We start from the raw sequence: 12,767 nt of genomic DNA, 5'->3' as shown, positions 1-12,767 counted from the left end.
GATAGGTTTCGAGAGAATTTTATAAGGTATGACAGCGGTTAAGCTGCCTAATTAATGAAACAATTCATTAAAAAAGATTATCAGATAGTTAATTTAGAGTATGGCCCTCACCATGAGTTGTTTACTTTTAACAATCTTATTTGGTCGCATGAGCTCTCAGTGTAAGGCAACAAAATGTGGCCGCAGGTTCATGTTGAAGGCAAGGCAGCTCAAAATCTTGTATATAAACTGGCCTGCTCCAAACAGTATGAGGACACAGCTCATCCACGACTTAGCAGAATTGTGCATCGACGCCAAGCTCTTGAATGTTGCTTTCTTGTCACCTCTTTCCTGTTTCTTCTATGTTAGCTTTCCAGTTTCTCCACCCAGTCTCGGGTGTTTTTAAGGAAACTGGGAAACCTAAAACAGCTCGCCCACGCTATCGTATTATTGCTTGTGTTCTTCTGCACATGGCAAACCATAGCCATGCTTTGTTGCAGGCTGCCTGAGCCGGCCCTGTAATTTACTAACACTTTCTCTGTAGCTGCGCTGTATTTGTGTATGTGCGACAGTCAGCGCAAACATACCATCGCTGCCTCTTTGCGTTTTACTCGTGCGGTTTAATGTAAAACAACAAACTTTGCCACCTACGTTAATTGTCTACATTGTTACACTGCGCTACACTATTAGTTCTCATGAAAATCTCACTACTGTTGGAGAAAACTGAAGGAAGATAGCTACCGCGCGCTCGTGCCAAATGCACTGCACTCTGTAGTGCCGTTGTCATTTCGTGTTTGACAGCTTGCTGTCTCTTAAAATAAACTCGTCCATAAGTTAATTGCTTTCAGAGAAACATGCATTTCGCAAAGCATTGGCCTTCTGACTCAAATAAGACACTGCTGGCCCCAAACCGATGACAGTTCGGCGACGGCCTAGGCCTTTGATGAACTGATTACCACAGCAACGAAACACATTTACCTTCAAAATGGTCACGTCGGTTTTTTGCTTCCATCCTTCTCGAGTGCGGTACGCGTCCATTTCAGCTTAAATCATTCGCTGAGCGTGATCTGTCAAATGTTCCAGCGTGAAGAGGGGATGTACGCTCGCCGACTTCAAACTACCGGGACCTTGTCAAATTGTCACGTGGTGCTTGGGGTGCGTGGGGACGCCGTCAGAGCAGTAGTTTTCTTCACCACTAGACGTTGCGTACATTTGGCTTGATGAAGACTTCGCCTCGCTGACGTGGCTGGATCAAAAGGTTAGCGTCCTGGTTATCGTGGTTGCGTGCCGCGCCGTCAAGCTTGCATGCCCGTCGTTCAAAAGCATTCGAACACACAACAAATTCTCAAAACACAAAATGACTGTCTTTGCAGGATTGGATTGGATTGGATTATGTTGGATAACGGGATTGTACCAAGCGACGGCATGGACGGCGCCGACGGGGTTGAGTCGTTGAGAAGACTACTTGGACAGTTTGAACACTTTAAAGTAGAATTGGTCTTATTGTACACAGTAGCTTGTCAACTTGTCAACTATCCTTACTTCTGTTACCCAACCTTTGACGATAATGCAAGTTCTAAGTGTTGTTTGGCCGGTTTGATCACAATTTAAGTGAGCGTCTGACTTTTATCCAGAAAGGGGAATATCTTCTTCCGATGTACCCTGCAGTAAAATGAGTCGAATAAACAAATGTAGTACCAAGATTTCTGAAAAGTTTTACTACATATTTTTTGTTCCAATTCAGCCAGGCAGAGCCAAGTTCAGCCGTCAAACCGAATTCGATGTCAATTCAATCCAATCCATTTTGATTTCTGGAGGGTCTGGCGGCTAATCGAAACGTTAAAGGAAGGTGCGTGACAGTCTCGGGCGACACGATAAGAAATTTGATACGTTATCGGCCAGAAGAGTGCCGTATATATACGATTAGACGGTGTCGACAGGAGCCCTACAGGTGGTGAGTGTTGAGTTGTCAAGAATCAAAATGGGGCTTCTCTTGTGCGTCGCCTTTCTGCTCGGCACTAGTAAGTTTAGGATAGGTGCCGGGGGTCATTTTGTGCGTTTGACATATCTTTTCGTCTTTCTAGTGTTTTATATATGTGTAGACTTCTGAGCCAAGCGATATCACGCAACATTGTCATTATTTCGGCATTTAAATGGATAGCCTTCCATGGGAGGCATGTGTGGAAGCATGTTCTCAGTGTTATGTGGTTGGTTGTATTTTGCAGCTTTGTGCCTTGGACAGGAGCGTCCAGAATGGGGCGATGTGTACAAGGTCAAGGGGGTGTTGTACCTGCCCTACGCGGAGATTCGGGAGCCCTTCACCGGTTACTTCGACGCTTCGCAAAACCTCAGCCGCATAGACTACTACAGAGGTGGGTCAAGTGGATATTCATCGAGACGCCTCATAACCTCTGACAAGTATCTTTCACTCTCTCTGGTTTGCACCTTGGGAGGTCTCCTTCCTTAGGACGAAAACACTCTGTCTAGGGTACTGCGATTAGTTGCCGCCGGACAACGCAAGCCGAAACTCTTGACCTGGGCATTTGCCGCGTTTGCCGTTCCCACAAGCGTCATTATCTTTCGAATTTTCGAAGAGTTCAAAGACTGAGACATATGCTTCACATTCCAAGTTTGAACCGAAACTTGAAGGAGAAAGGAGCATGGAGGGCCGTTTCAACTCGGATTTTCCGCAGTAATGCATTCCGCAACTCCGTTAGTGTGTACAAGTCATCGCCAGTTTTCCCCGCTTTTCCCTCAACATCGGAGGATTGTCATCGAAACTACTATAGTGGTGCAAAGTGCTCTGTTGGAGCACCAATTTGTGGTAAATTTTCATGCCTTCCAGTGTATCCTTTCGAAGTAAAAATGTGGAAAAGCGCCACAGTCGTGTTTGAGCTAATAGTTTTGTGCTGTGTACGCCCCCACACTTTTCTGTTTTACTTGATTTTAAGTTTCTGTCTTAAACTAGCTACAGTCACCAACAGAGTGAAAACAGCAGGGCGTGTCCTTCGAACGCCTGGCCCTTCTGCCCTGCTTTGGCTGTGCACACACGTGCTTGAGGGGCTTGAGACGTTGAAATGTTGTCTAAGGTAGGAGGCTTGAACTGGAGGCGTTAAATTTCAAGCCCCTCCCGCCGTTTTCACCTTGTCAGTGACTTGTTTAGTGTCAAAACCGGTTACCGTATATATCTTCTTTTTTTTTTTCTCTTCTATCCATGATAATTTACTGTAAGCTTGTTGTAAGAGTTGTTTCTTTATTGCATTTTATCATTTTTTGTTATTTTCACTTATGGCAGTACGACAGACGAGCTTCACTAATTTGTGAAATGGGCTTGCGCCGAGGCCACGATGGTATACATCACTTGCACAAGACTTTAGTCTGCCCTCCCTTCTGGTGGCGAGAAGCATCGCATTAACATGCTCTTTCCCCTATTATGTCTGACCAAGTGACTTTAGTGAAAGCTACGTATATGCATATACAAGTCAGGAAGGTTATTCATTGATTTGATTGATTGATTGAATATATTCTTGCCACGGATGTTTGGGGCTCAGTTTTTTTTGTGACTAGTATTAGGACATTAATGTTTCAGATTGTCTTTGGCAGAAAGAAAAAAAGAACACTTTATATGGTCAATTACGAGCTAGACAAATTGATAAAAGTGCAAAATGAAATAATTCGCAGCAGCATGCATTTACATAATATCCTGAGAGATGCCCCTCCCCCAATACATAACCCACCCCTATTTTTGGCTTTAAACACCGAAAGATAGCCCACTCCTAGAAATCGTGTTCGGATCAATGATGACCTCGATGTAAATGTGGCTACTAGTTAGCTATGGTGGGATATAACCACACATTGCTGACTGGGACGTACAGTCATCTTTGCTTCGTTGTCTCACACTGCAATACCAAGTTTAGCAGGAAAACATGACCTGAAAATAGCATTTCATTCAACTTTTCTTGATTGTACGCCGAAAGTCCTTATTTTCGTCCAATTTGCTCTCGATTTTAGGTGGGCTATCTCGGAATGTTACATTGTTTTTTTTTTTTTAAATTCCCTCCTAAAAATCTTTTGGCCGAGGTGCCCGCAACTCGACGGAGGCTCATTGCTGGGAAGGTGCCATGTAATTGACATTTTGGTTGCTCATTACAAAATTTTCAGGTGGTCAAAAATTAATCTTCCCTCCTCCGTTGAGATGTGCTAGATGCCCTCAGTTGGTTTGGGCGTGTAAGCTCCCCAAATTTGCTTTTAATCGCTTCAAAGTAAAAGTAATTGGTTTGGACAGTTTTTAGAAGTTTTTCCTTCAACTGCAAACTCAAAATTTTTCATTGTGGCGTTTAGACCTTTTTTTCTTACCGCAAAGTACCAGGGCAGCGGCCACCCCGTTTTTGCTGAAAACTGGGTTAATCTAGACCCCGGTGCTTGTCCGGTTAAATTGGGGCGGTTAACATATAATTTGCAGAATTCCCAAGTTTGGGAAATAATTATAGTGGGCGCCTGAACAAAGTGGGCACTTCTGCGGCATTTTACGGTATATATGAGTTGCCATTTTTGTTTGTAATTTGTTTGCTTGTACAAAATTGTCACGGCTGCCCTTCCATGCTGAAGAAATTTAGGATTCCGATTACACTTGCCACCTCTTTTGTGGAATTAGCAGATCTCAGAATTGCCGAATGGGAACTCTTGGTTTCAACCTAGTTTTTATTTTTACTTACGGAGTGCGAGAGGAATTTTCTAACATGTTCCTTTTTGTCATGCTTCGCTCGAATGGCTGTCATTTGCCCAGATAATTCTATTCTGCGTACAAATAAGTGCTCTTGGTTTCATTCCTAGCGTCCTCGGTTCAGATTCGTCTTTACTCAGCGCGGCCCTTTGTCACCCCTCAACTTTCCCCCAACTATCGCAGCACGTTGAAGTGCTTCGTCTGGATCAGTGTATCTACAGATACAGATAGGATCTTTCGCTGGCTCGCTTCGACAGGTCGTGTTAGTCAGAGATACGGATTGGAGCTTTTGCTTCGTGGGTCGTGTTTATCAGCCGACAGCTGCGGGATGGGGTTTATCTGTGTGCTCTTGAAATCTGTGTGCTGCTTTCCGGTGCCGCAGAAGAGCTATCAGTTCTGGGGCTCTTCAGGAACAAGCATTTGTTTCAGTTCGAGAGCAGCATACAATGAGTTTCGAAACTGGTATCCCCTTTATTTTTCGTTGACGGTTATCTTTCAAAGAAGGACGAAAAGCAGACGAAAGGTTTCGTCTAGAAATGAATAAAAAAAAGAGTGTAAGTACATAAAAGGTACAAAAATACTAGGTAGAGGACAGTCACAGTGACATTGTTGCATTAGGTGCAATCAAAACGTTGCATTGTAGCTTGGAAAGAATTATCTTAGGAAGGAGGCACTATTCTTGGGTGGAACCAGCTGAACAAAGGAAAGAGGGAGGTAGGAGAAAAGAAAGGCAAACCGACCGCTGGACTACTATCTGTTTTATTAATACATCTTCCTCTTCTTCCCCCCTTCTTTGGTTCAGCTGGTTCCACCCGGGATGTATCAAAACCAGCTAGCGCAGCTCATTTCGGTTGTGAGGCACTATTGATCGCCTTGTACTGGGCATTGCCTGGGGTTGAAAGTCAGATTGTGTGGATGTTTAGATTGTATGAACTTAGTTTGCCGCGATAGTTAGGGATGGATGGATTTTAATTAGGAGAGGAGTGTGCAAATAGCAGAATATTTGCTCAAATAGAATTTAAACCGAATAATTCCAAATAGTGGCCATAAAGCTGAATGTTGAATATTGAATACTGTCAGAACTTTGATTTGAAATGCAGGGAAACAGACATAAGAACTCTGCTGCATGTTTATATAATGAAAGAGATACTATGTTACAAGAGCGACAAATGAGATGGTCTTGGACAAACGTCCCTCTCTTCTTTCTCACTGACCGCCTCATCTTCTTCTCTGCCATAGCATTACTCCCCTCTGGGAAGTACGATGTCTCGTCGGTCAAGGAATGGAAGAAAGTGAAGGATGTATGTGGGGCTTGAACCTAACGACATGCACGGCGTCGACTTCTTTCTGGCGCCCGTCGTGATGTGAACCGACTTGCTCGACGGGATATGTCGCGTCACTGGCTTGCGTGAGGATTACGTACGAGCTGTCGCGGCAGTAATTTTTGAGAAAATTCCCGCTCGATGCTGCGCCGTGCAGACAAGGTCGCCGGGAGAATAGGCGACGGGTCAGTGAAATTGAGCACACCGAGCACACTGACATTCTTGAGATTGGAGAGCACGAAGAAGCAACAATTGTCTAGCTTCCACGGTGAGACTTGCAGCTTGTGACGTTAGTGTAGTTCTGGAAGCCAGGTCTTTGGGGTGGAAGTAGAGAATCCAGCATCGCGGGGCCGGGTCTCTGCCGAAAAGTAAGGAAAAGAGGCGAATATCCTGTAGTGTCTTGTTGGTAAGAGGAGTTGTAAGGTGAAGGATAGAAGCAGGACGGTATTTTTTTAATTGCTCCTTCGCTTAAGTCGCTGGTTTCGCGGTGCTGACATAGTAGTGGGAATTGCCCCTTGCCGACTATAGTCGAATGTGACTTGTGGATTGGATGCGAGCACTGTGTGAGCACTGAACTTTGGCTTGTGACAGTACATGCCTCGGCGAACAAGAAATAGCGGCTCGTGTCTAATCGCAGACACACTGCGAATAGCCTAACTCTAACAGTGTCGCAATGTCTGAACCTTGGGTGTATCCCGTGGTGTGCCAACCTCGGCACATGGCCACAACAAGCATTGATGGCTTACAATTGACACCGGACTACACGGTCACTTGTTCTGTCGCGAGATTAAAAAGCCACTAACACCGCCGAAAAAAAATTTTAAAATTTTTTGACAGGCGATTTTTAATGCTGTTTAAAGACTACCCAATCAATATTTTGCTACAGTGTCACATATATTTTAACAAAGTAAGAAAACACAACTGCTGAAACCCAAAGGAATGGGGAGGCAGAAGAAATGTAGAGGAGGAGAAAGTTGTTAAAAATCATGTGGCGCCCGAACACACGTGTGCTGCGCTGTACATGTCTGTTTTTTCGTTCTTTTTTCCTCGGGCGCGTAGAAGCCGAAGTCCAAAGTCCACTCGTCGAACAGCGTTCACCCACACCTTCTTCAATTTCCTGTCCTTTGGAAACTTGTGAAAAACCACCTCCGTGTTGCGCAGTGGGTTGTTTGAGCAGCCCACAGCGCTACAAGTTGTACTCGGCATCTTTCGAGCAACAACTCGGCAGTCTTGGGCGCACCGACTTGCTCACTAAAACTAGTCTTGGAGTCCTCACAAGTAAATAAACAAAAGGCTATACCGAAGCTACACGGGCTACAGATAAAAGCAACGGCTAAACACGCCAATCACATGCTGAAGTAGCGGTGGTAGCGGCTCAAAGAAGCGCACCCCGCGCAACGCCCCGACCGGAGGAAAAAAAGAGAACGATACTGACGTCACGGCCCAATGTTGCTTTAGCTATCGGCAACCTGCTGGCCGCCCGCTAAGAAGCAGCGGCTCGCGGTGGGTCGCATTTTTATTATCGGCATTATGTAATTGGGAATGCGGCGTCCCCAGGACGTAATATTTTGACTGGGGTCGTATTTTGTGTCACTACAGCGATACCAGTAATTTATTTAATTTTGAGTTTTGGCCAAAGTTGCCCTTTAAGAAGGGATGAATTAACAATGAATACTTGAAAGAATAAAACATTGAGGACGAGGACGGAAACAAAACCCATGAAAGAAGTCCAGTTCCCGTCCTCGTCCTCCATGTTTTATTCTATCAAGTATTCGTATCAATTCAACAACACGCTCATTTTCAGTTATGAATTAACACTGCTATGTTTTCTTTTCTCTATTTTTTTTTTTTTTATTGCCATATTGCATGGACAGAAAGACTATAATCAATCTTTCATGGGTTATGAACATCAGGGACGTGCCATTGTATTTGCCAGACAATGGTCCGTGCGGTGCAAGATTTTAACTTTTAGATGTGTGCATGTCTGTGGACTATTGTGTGAAAAATGCGGTGGTTTGATGCAGTATTTGCTGAAACTACAAAAGCCAGTGAACTTCCTTTTTAAATGGAGGGGACTTGCCTTTCAACTCCGACGGCTTTTCTTCTGCGGTGCAGGAATGGTGCAGACCATCCAGGTGGCGCCGGACGCGGAAGAGGGCCGCTCCGAGACCCCTTATGGCGCCAACTACAAGATTGCCTACATGCCGGACAAAGAGACTTGGCAGCCGCGCCGGACGTGCTTCCTCGTCAACGGTACCGTTAACAACACCGTGCCCCTGCAGGCTGTGCTTCCTGACGTCGCCTCCTTTGAGGTGTGTCTCATTTATTAAAGGGGTTTTCGGTCTTCACCGAGAAACACCGATAAACAGGCGCCAAGGTCAGAAATGCAACCTTTCCCACGTAAGGACATCACCAAGCGGCTAGCACGCAAAATATGCTCGGTGGGCTCGGATAATTGAATATACAAATGCACACAGCTAATAAACTACTCGCTAAATCCCCATGCACCCCGGCCCTCACTCGAGGAATCATGGGAACGGCAGTGATGTGATTGCTGCGCCAACTGCGCCAAACTGCGCCGAGGGGCTAACCCTGCTACATCCTGCTACATTTTGCCAAAAGATGGGTAATCTGTGCCAAGCCTGCGCCAAAGAACCAATTTTGCTCGCCTTTCAAAACCAAAACTAAACTGAGCACTGTAATGAGCATACGTGAGCTAGGTGGCGCAAGCGGCCGCCCGACACTAAGTACCTTGCATCAATCGTTCATCCGGTCTTGCATGGTTTTTCCCGCCGTCTCCGGTTTCGCGCTCCCGTCCTCTTGTTGTCTCGCGTCTTCTATAACGTTTTCAACGATAGAAGCGGGCATGTGCGGACGCTCTGACACTAGCGTGCTGGGTGCCAGCCATGTCATCATGCTGTGAAACGAAACCATGTTTTTGCGCTGTGGGAGTTACTTTGTGAGCTGAAGCACTTGCTCCTGAAAGCAACGGCTGTGGGAAAACTATATTTTGCCCCGCCTGCCAGTCGCCGTGGTCGCGCGACGTCGAGTGTTGCCGTCGCCACGTCGCTGCAGATATGGGGCTTTCCGAACTGAAACGTAAGGAACGCCCTAATGTTCATCAACATTCCTGTTGTTTAATACGCTACTACAAAAATCCCTCTAGATCAAAGACTGCTGTGTCGAAGTACTGTTTACCTGGGTTTGTCTCGGGAAGCTTTCTTTCGAGAGAGACCCCGGTACGTGAAAAATCTGCCGCGAAAGAGTTTGTGAAGAGAAGTGAGCTAAAGCAAAGAAGGCAATGTCTGTTATGCTGAACTCGCACAGCGCGCTTGTTTGTCTCGAGTTCAGTCGTTGCACAAAGTGCTATAAGAACTTTTTAACCCTGGCTCGTGATGCTTGCATCAATGTGCTCAGGTTTCTTTTCTTCTGTGTGTTTAGCTTGTACCTCGCCAGCCGCTCTGGCAAGCATGTGTGGCTGTTTATTGTCGTGTGCTGGACAGTTACATTTTGTGTAAAATTTCGGGAGCCAGTTGGCGACGGAGCGGAGTGGCATGGTTTCGATCGAACAGCGATCTCCGCTCGCGTGACAATTTCGCATTGCACTGCAGTGGTCACGTGTATCAACAGTTGGAGACTGCTTCTATTTCTTATATAACTAGTCAACCTAATGCTGTGATATAGAATACTAAGCTCGTCATTTTAAGATAAAATTTAATAAATGCAGTTTGGTTTTTATTTACCTATAGCGGGTACATATATATGCATAATTTTACTGAAGCATTGCCAAAATGGTTTCATGTCAGTGGCATTTCAGTTACATGTTGAGATTCCCAGGTGGTTTAACTTGACTATAATATGTTTACTGCGGCGAGCAAAGTGTCCTTCGTTTGTCCAGCACTTGAAACAAATATTTTTGTTTTTCTACGAATATCTGCTCTAAAAGCCACTTTTGCTGCTCCGAAACACTGTTTTAGCTGCTCCAAAAGCCACATTTGCTGCTCCAAAACACTGTTCTAGCTGCTCCAAAACGGTTTAGGTCAATCACATCACTGGAACGGTGTTCTTCCAGCTCCCCAGTGATCGGTAATTTCAACCAGTTTGATGGTTACACACCTTTCGAGTGTAATCAGGTGTCATCCTGAAGAAACGTCGCTTAGAGTTAAAGAGCCTGTCATATCACCTTTAAAAATTCTTGTCAATGTCATCATTTTTGATACTGTGCACACAATCCACCTTTTAACCTGGCCTGAGCTGCAGAAATCTCTTACAATATAATTTTTCCCGTGAATGTCGTTTTAGCAAGAATTGCTTAAAAGCTGAGAATTCAGAACCAAAACCACGATTTAGCTCGGAGTCATTGGGGCTGTTTATAGCATTTTTTAGCGTTTCTAAGTTAATATCAGCGTCTTCAAAGCTCTATGAGAAGGATAATATTGTACAAGATTTCTGCAGCTCAGCCAGATTAAAGTGTGGATGGCATGCATGGTATCAAAAACGCTGACGTTGATGAGAAATTTTAAAAGTGATACGACAGGTCTTTATACTCGCTACGACGCTCATTCAGGACGACTCTGTATTAGTCGAAAGTGTGTAAGCATTAAATTGGTCGAAATTAATGATCACTGGGGGAATTGAAGGAACACAGTTCCAATGATTCCTTGAGTGCAGGCCAAGGCGCTCGGGGAATTCAGCAGACGGTCTATTGGGTATATGAGCCTGTCCCACCTAGTAGCTCTGTGGCAACCGTACGGTGTCTCAAACGTGTCTCCGACCGGTGTTTCCCTCCTCTTAATAAATGGTGCCTTGATTTCCACCCGACAACTTCGTAAAGGGGTCACGTCGTCGGCGGCCGCCATCACGGCGGTGCCGCATCAGCAGTGGCGGATGTGGCAAATGCCTGCTCTGCTGCAGGTCACTCTCCAGCTTGAGAGCCTACTAAAGTTTCGGCAGCCAGGAGTAGGGATGCCGCGACGACAGTGGCACTCGCTTTCTCTCATACTTGTTTTTCAAAAGTTCTACACCCACGGGGCGGGCATGACGTCAGCCACATAGCTTTCTTCAAGCCATCGTCCCGTGCCGCTCACTTCTTTCTCATCCTCCTCGCCAATCCTTCCTTCAAATATGAACCACACGCGACCATTGAATGGGATGTGGTTGCATATATCCGTATATGAAGCGAGTATCCCCGGGTCCTAGGTTCTACCGTCAGCCCCTGCTTGTGATTGCAGCAGCTGACTGCACTTGCTGCCTTATATTTGCTCGCGTAACAACAACACACTCGAGCAATTGCGTTTGTTACACTCCTTTACTGTCGTGCTAGTGGATACCAGCATTCTAGCGATGTGCGTGACTTCGTTCAGCTTGAGAAGTGTGTTTTGCATCGATAGAAATTTAAATATGAGTTTTTGATGACTATTTTGTGCACGCCCACGTGAAAGGTTTTGCGGAGCGTTCGCACAACTTCACAGTACGTTTGGGGGCGTTCTCGGTATGCATTGCAACCAATATTGGACCGTGCAGTTGAGTTTCCCTATGGTGTTTTATATATATGCATGGTGACCAACATAAGACTAACTTAGTTTGACTTGGCGGGGGCAGACATATACCTGGCGCGACCGTCGAAGTCATCAGATTTTAAGCGAACGAAAGTCCTCTTTGACAAACTCCAGTCACCGTTGCCACAAAGGGCTAAAATCCATCCTTTGAGCAGCTCGGTTGTTTTCAGAAATCTAAGAGAACCGCCCATATCAGCTCGCATTACCGCAAAGTTTAGTCTGAAATCCAACGGGAGCACACTCATGAACGAAACTCCCTGCAGAAGGTTTCTGCTGCCGTCCACACTGCAAACCCCATTTGGGTCTCGGCAACACCGGACACTTTCGTTTACTCAAATCGCATGGCGGCTCAGCCCGTCCTCTCGTCGTGGTCCATGGTTCCCCATCAGGGTCTCACCGGTTTCGCTTTCATGCTGGACTTAGCAGGCACAGTTCTCCGGTGCGTGCAGCTGGCACATTACCCACCTCGTCCGCTCCTCGAGTTTGGTAAAAACATTCTGGACTCACGGCGGATCGCAACGAGCCGATTGCAGTCCGTCGTACGCTCCCCGGGGCCTCGCCTCCTCGGCCTCACCTTCGCTTAGCTCGCGTACACCCTGCCGGATGCAAGTGCTTGCGACGCTACAAGCACATTCTATTTAACCAACCGCCCAACTCGCGCGTGACAGGGTCGCATGTTCCCCACATGGGTGCACGTGTCTACGCCCAACCGCCAGTATGTCAACATTTGGCAGCACGACATTCTGGATTTTGTAAGGTGGTTCGTGGCCACTTTGGGAGCACTTTCGATGCGTGGGCGGAATGGGATGCTATGACATACCCGTCGGAGAAGCGCTCCAGGAGCTGTTGCGACAGTCCCAAACTATGTTCCGGCAGTCTGTTCTTGTTTTATTCTAATAGGGAAAAATTATGGCGAAATGATTTTTATCGATCACTTCACCCTAGTTTCCAGTCTCTTTACGCTCTCTTATCGAGTGGTTTGGCAATTTTGTGCTGAAGTGACACAATCGAGAATGGACAGTCGTGGCTTGTTTCAGCCGTGATACTGAGGTCTGGATGGATGGATGATTATGTCTTGCAGGATGAGCGTTTTTTTCCGAGAACGTTGCGTTGCATGTAACAACATGGTGCTCATTTTAAACGAAATGATGCCACACAAAAAGAGAAGGTGAGGGTTAGCGCTTT

At 45.9% G+C, this 12,767-nt stretch overlaps 2 protein-coding genes across 2 annotated transcripts in view; one reads left to right on the top strand and one right to left on the bottom strand.

Moving 5' to 3' along the window:
• The window catches only part of LOC8030934 (putative ATP-dependent RNA helicase TDRD12), a 95,214-nt gene extending 93,884 nt beyond the window's left edge, over nucleotides 1–1,330 (bottom strand). The window contains exon 1 of the mRNA XM_029972386.4: nucleotides 958–1,330. Coding sequence (XP_029828246.3) covers nucleotides 958–1,017 — 60 coding nt within the window. The 5' untranslated portion in view covers nucleotides 1,018–1,330. The remainder of the gene's footprint in view (nucleotides 1–957) is intronic.
• Nucleotides 1,331–1,797: 467 nt separating this feature from the next.
• The window catches only part of LOC8030941 (digestive cysteine proteinase 2), a 37,072-nt gene continuing 26,102 nt past the window's right edge, over nucleotides 1,798–12,767 (top strand). The window contains exons 1-3 of the mRNA XM_029972398.3: nucleotides 1,798–2,000; nucleotides 2,205–2,351; nucleotides 8,140–8,336. Coding sequence (XP_029828258.3) covers nucleotides 1,961–2,000; nucleotides 2,205–2,351; nucleotides 8,140–8,336 — 384 coding nt within the window. The 5' untranslated portion in view covers nucleotides 1,798–1,960. The remainder of the gene's footprint in view (nucleotides 2,001–2,204; nucleotides 2,352–8,139; nucleotides 8,337–12,767) is intronic.

This window comes from Ixodes scapularis, unplaced genomic scaffold (assembly GCF_016920785.2).
Source record: "Ixodes scapularis isolate PalLabHiFi unplaced genomic scaffold, ASM1692078v2 PGA_scaffold8__174_contigs__length_109621045, whole genome shotgun sequence".
In the NCBI taxonomy this organism is placed as follows: domain Eukaryota; kingdom Metazoa; phylum Arthropoda; class Arachnida; order Ixodida; family Ixodidae; genus Ixodes; species Ixodes scapularis.
Note: the sequence above shows the minus strand (reverse complement) of the source record. Positions and strands in the feature narration are given on the sequence as shown.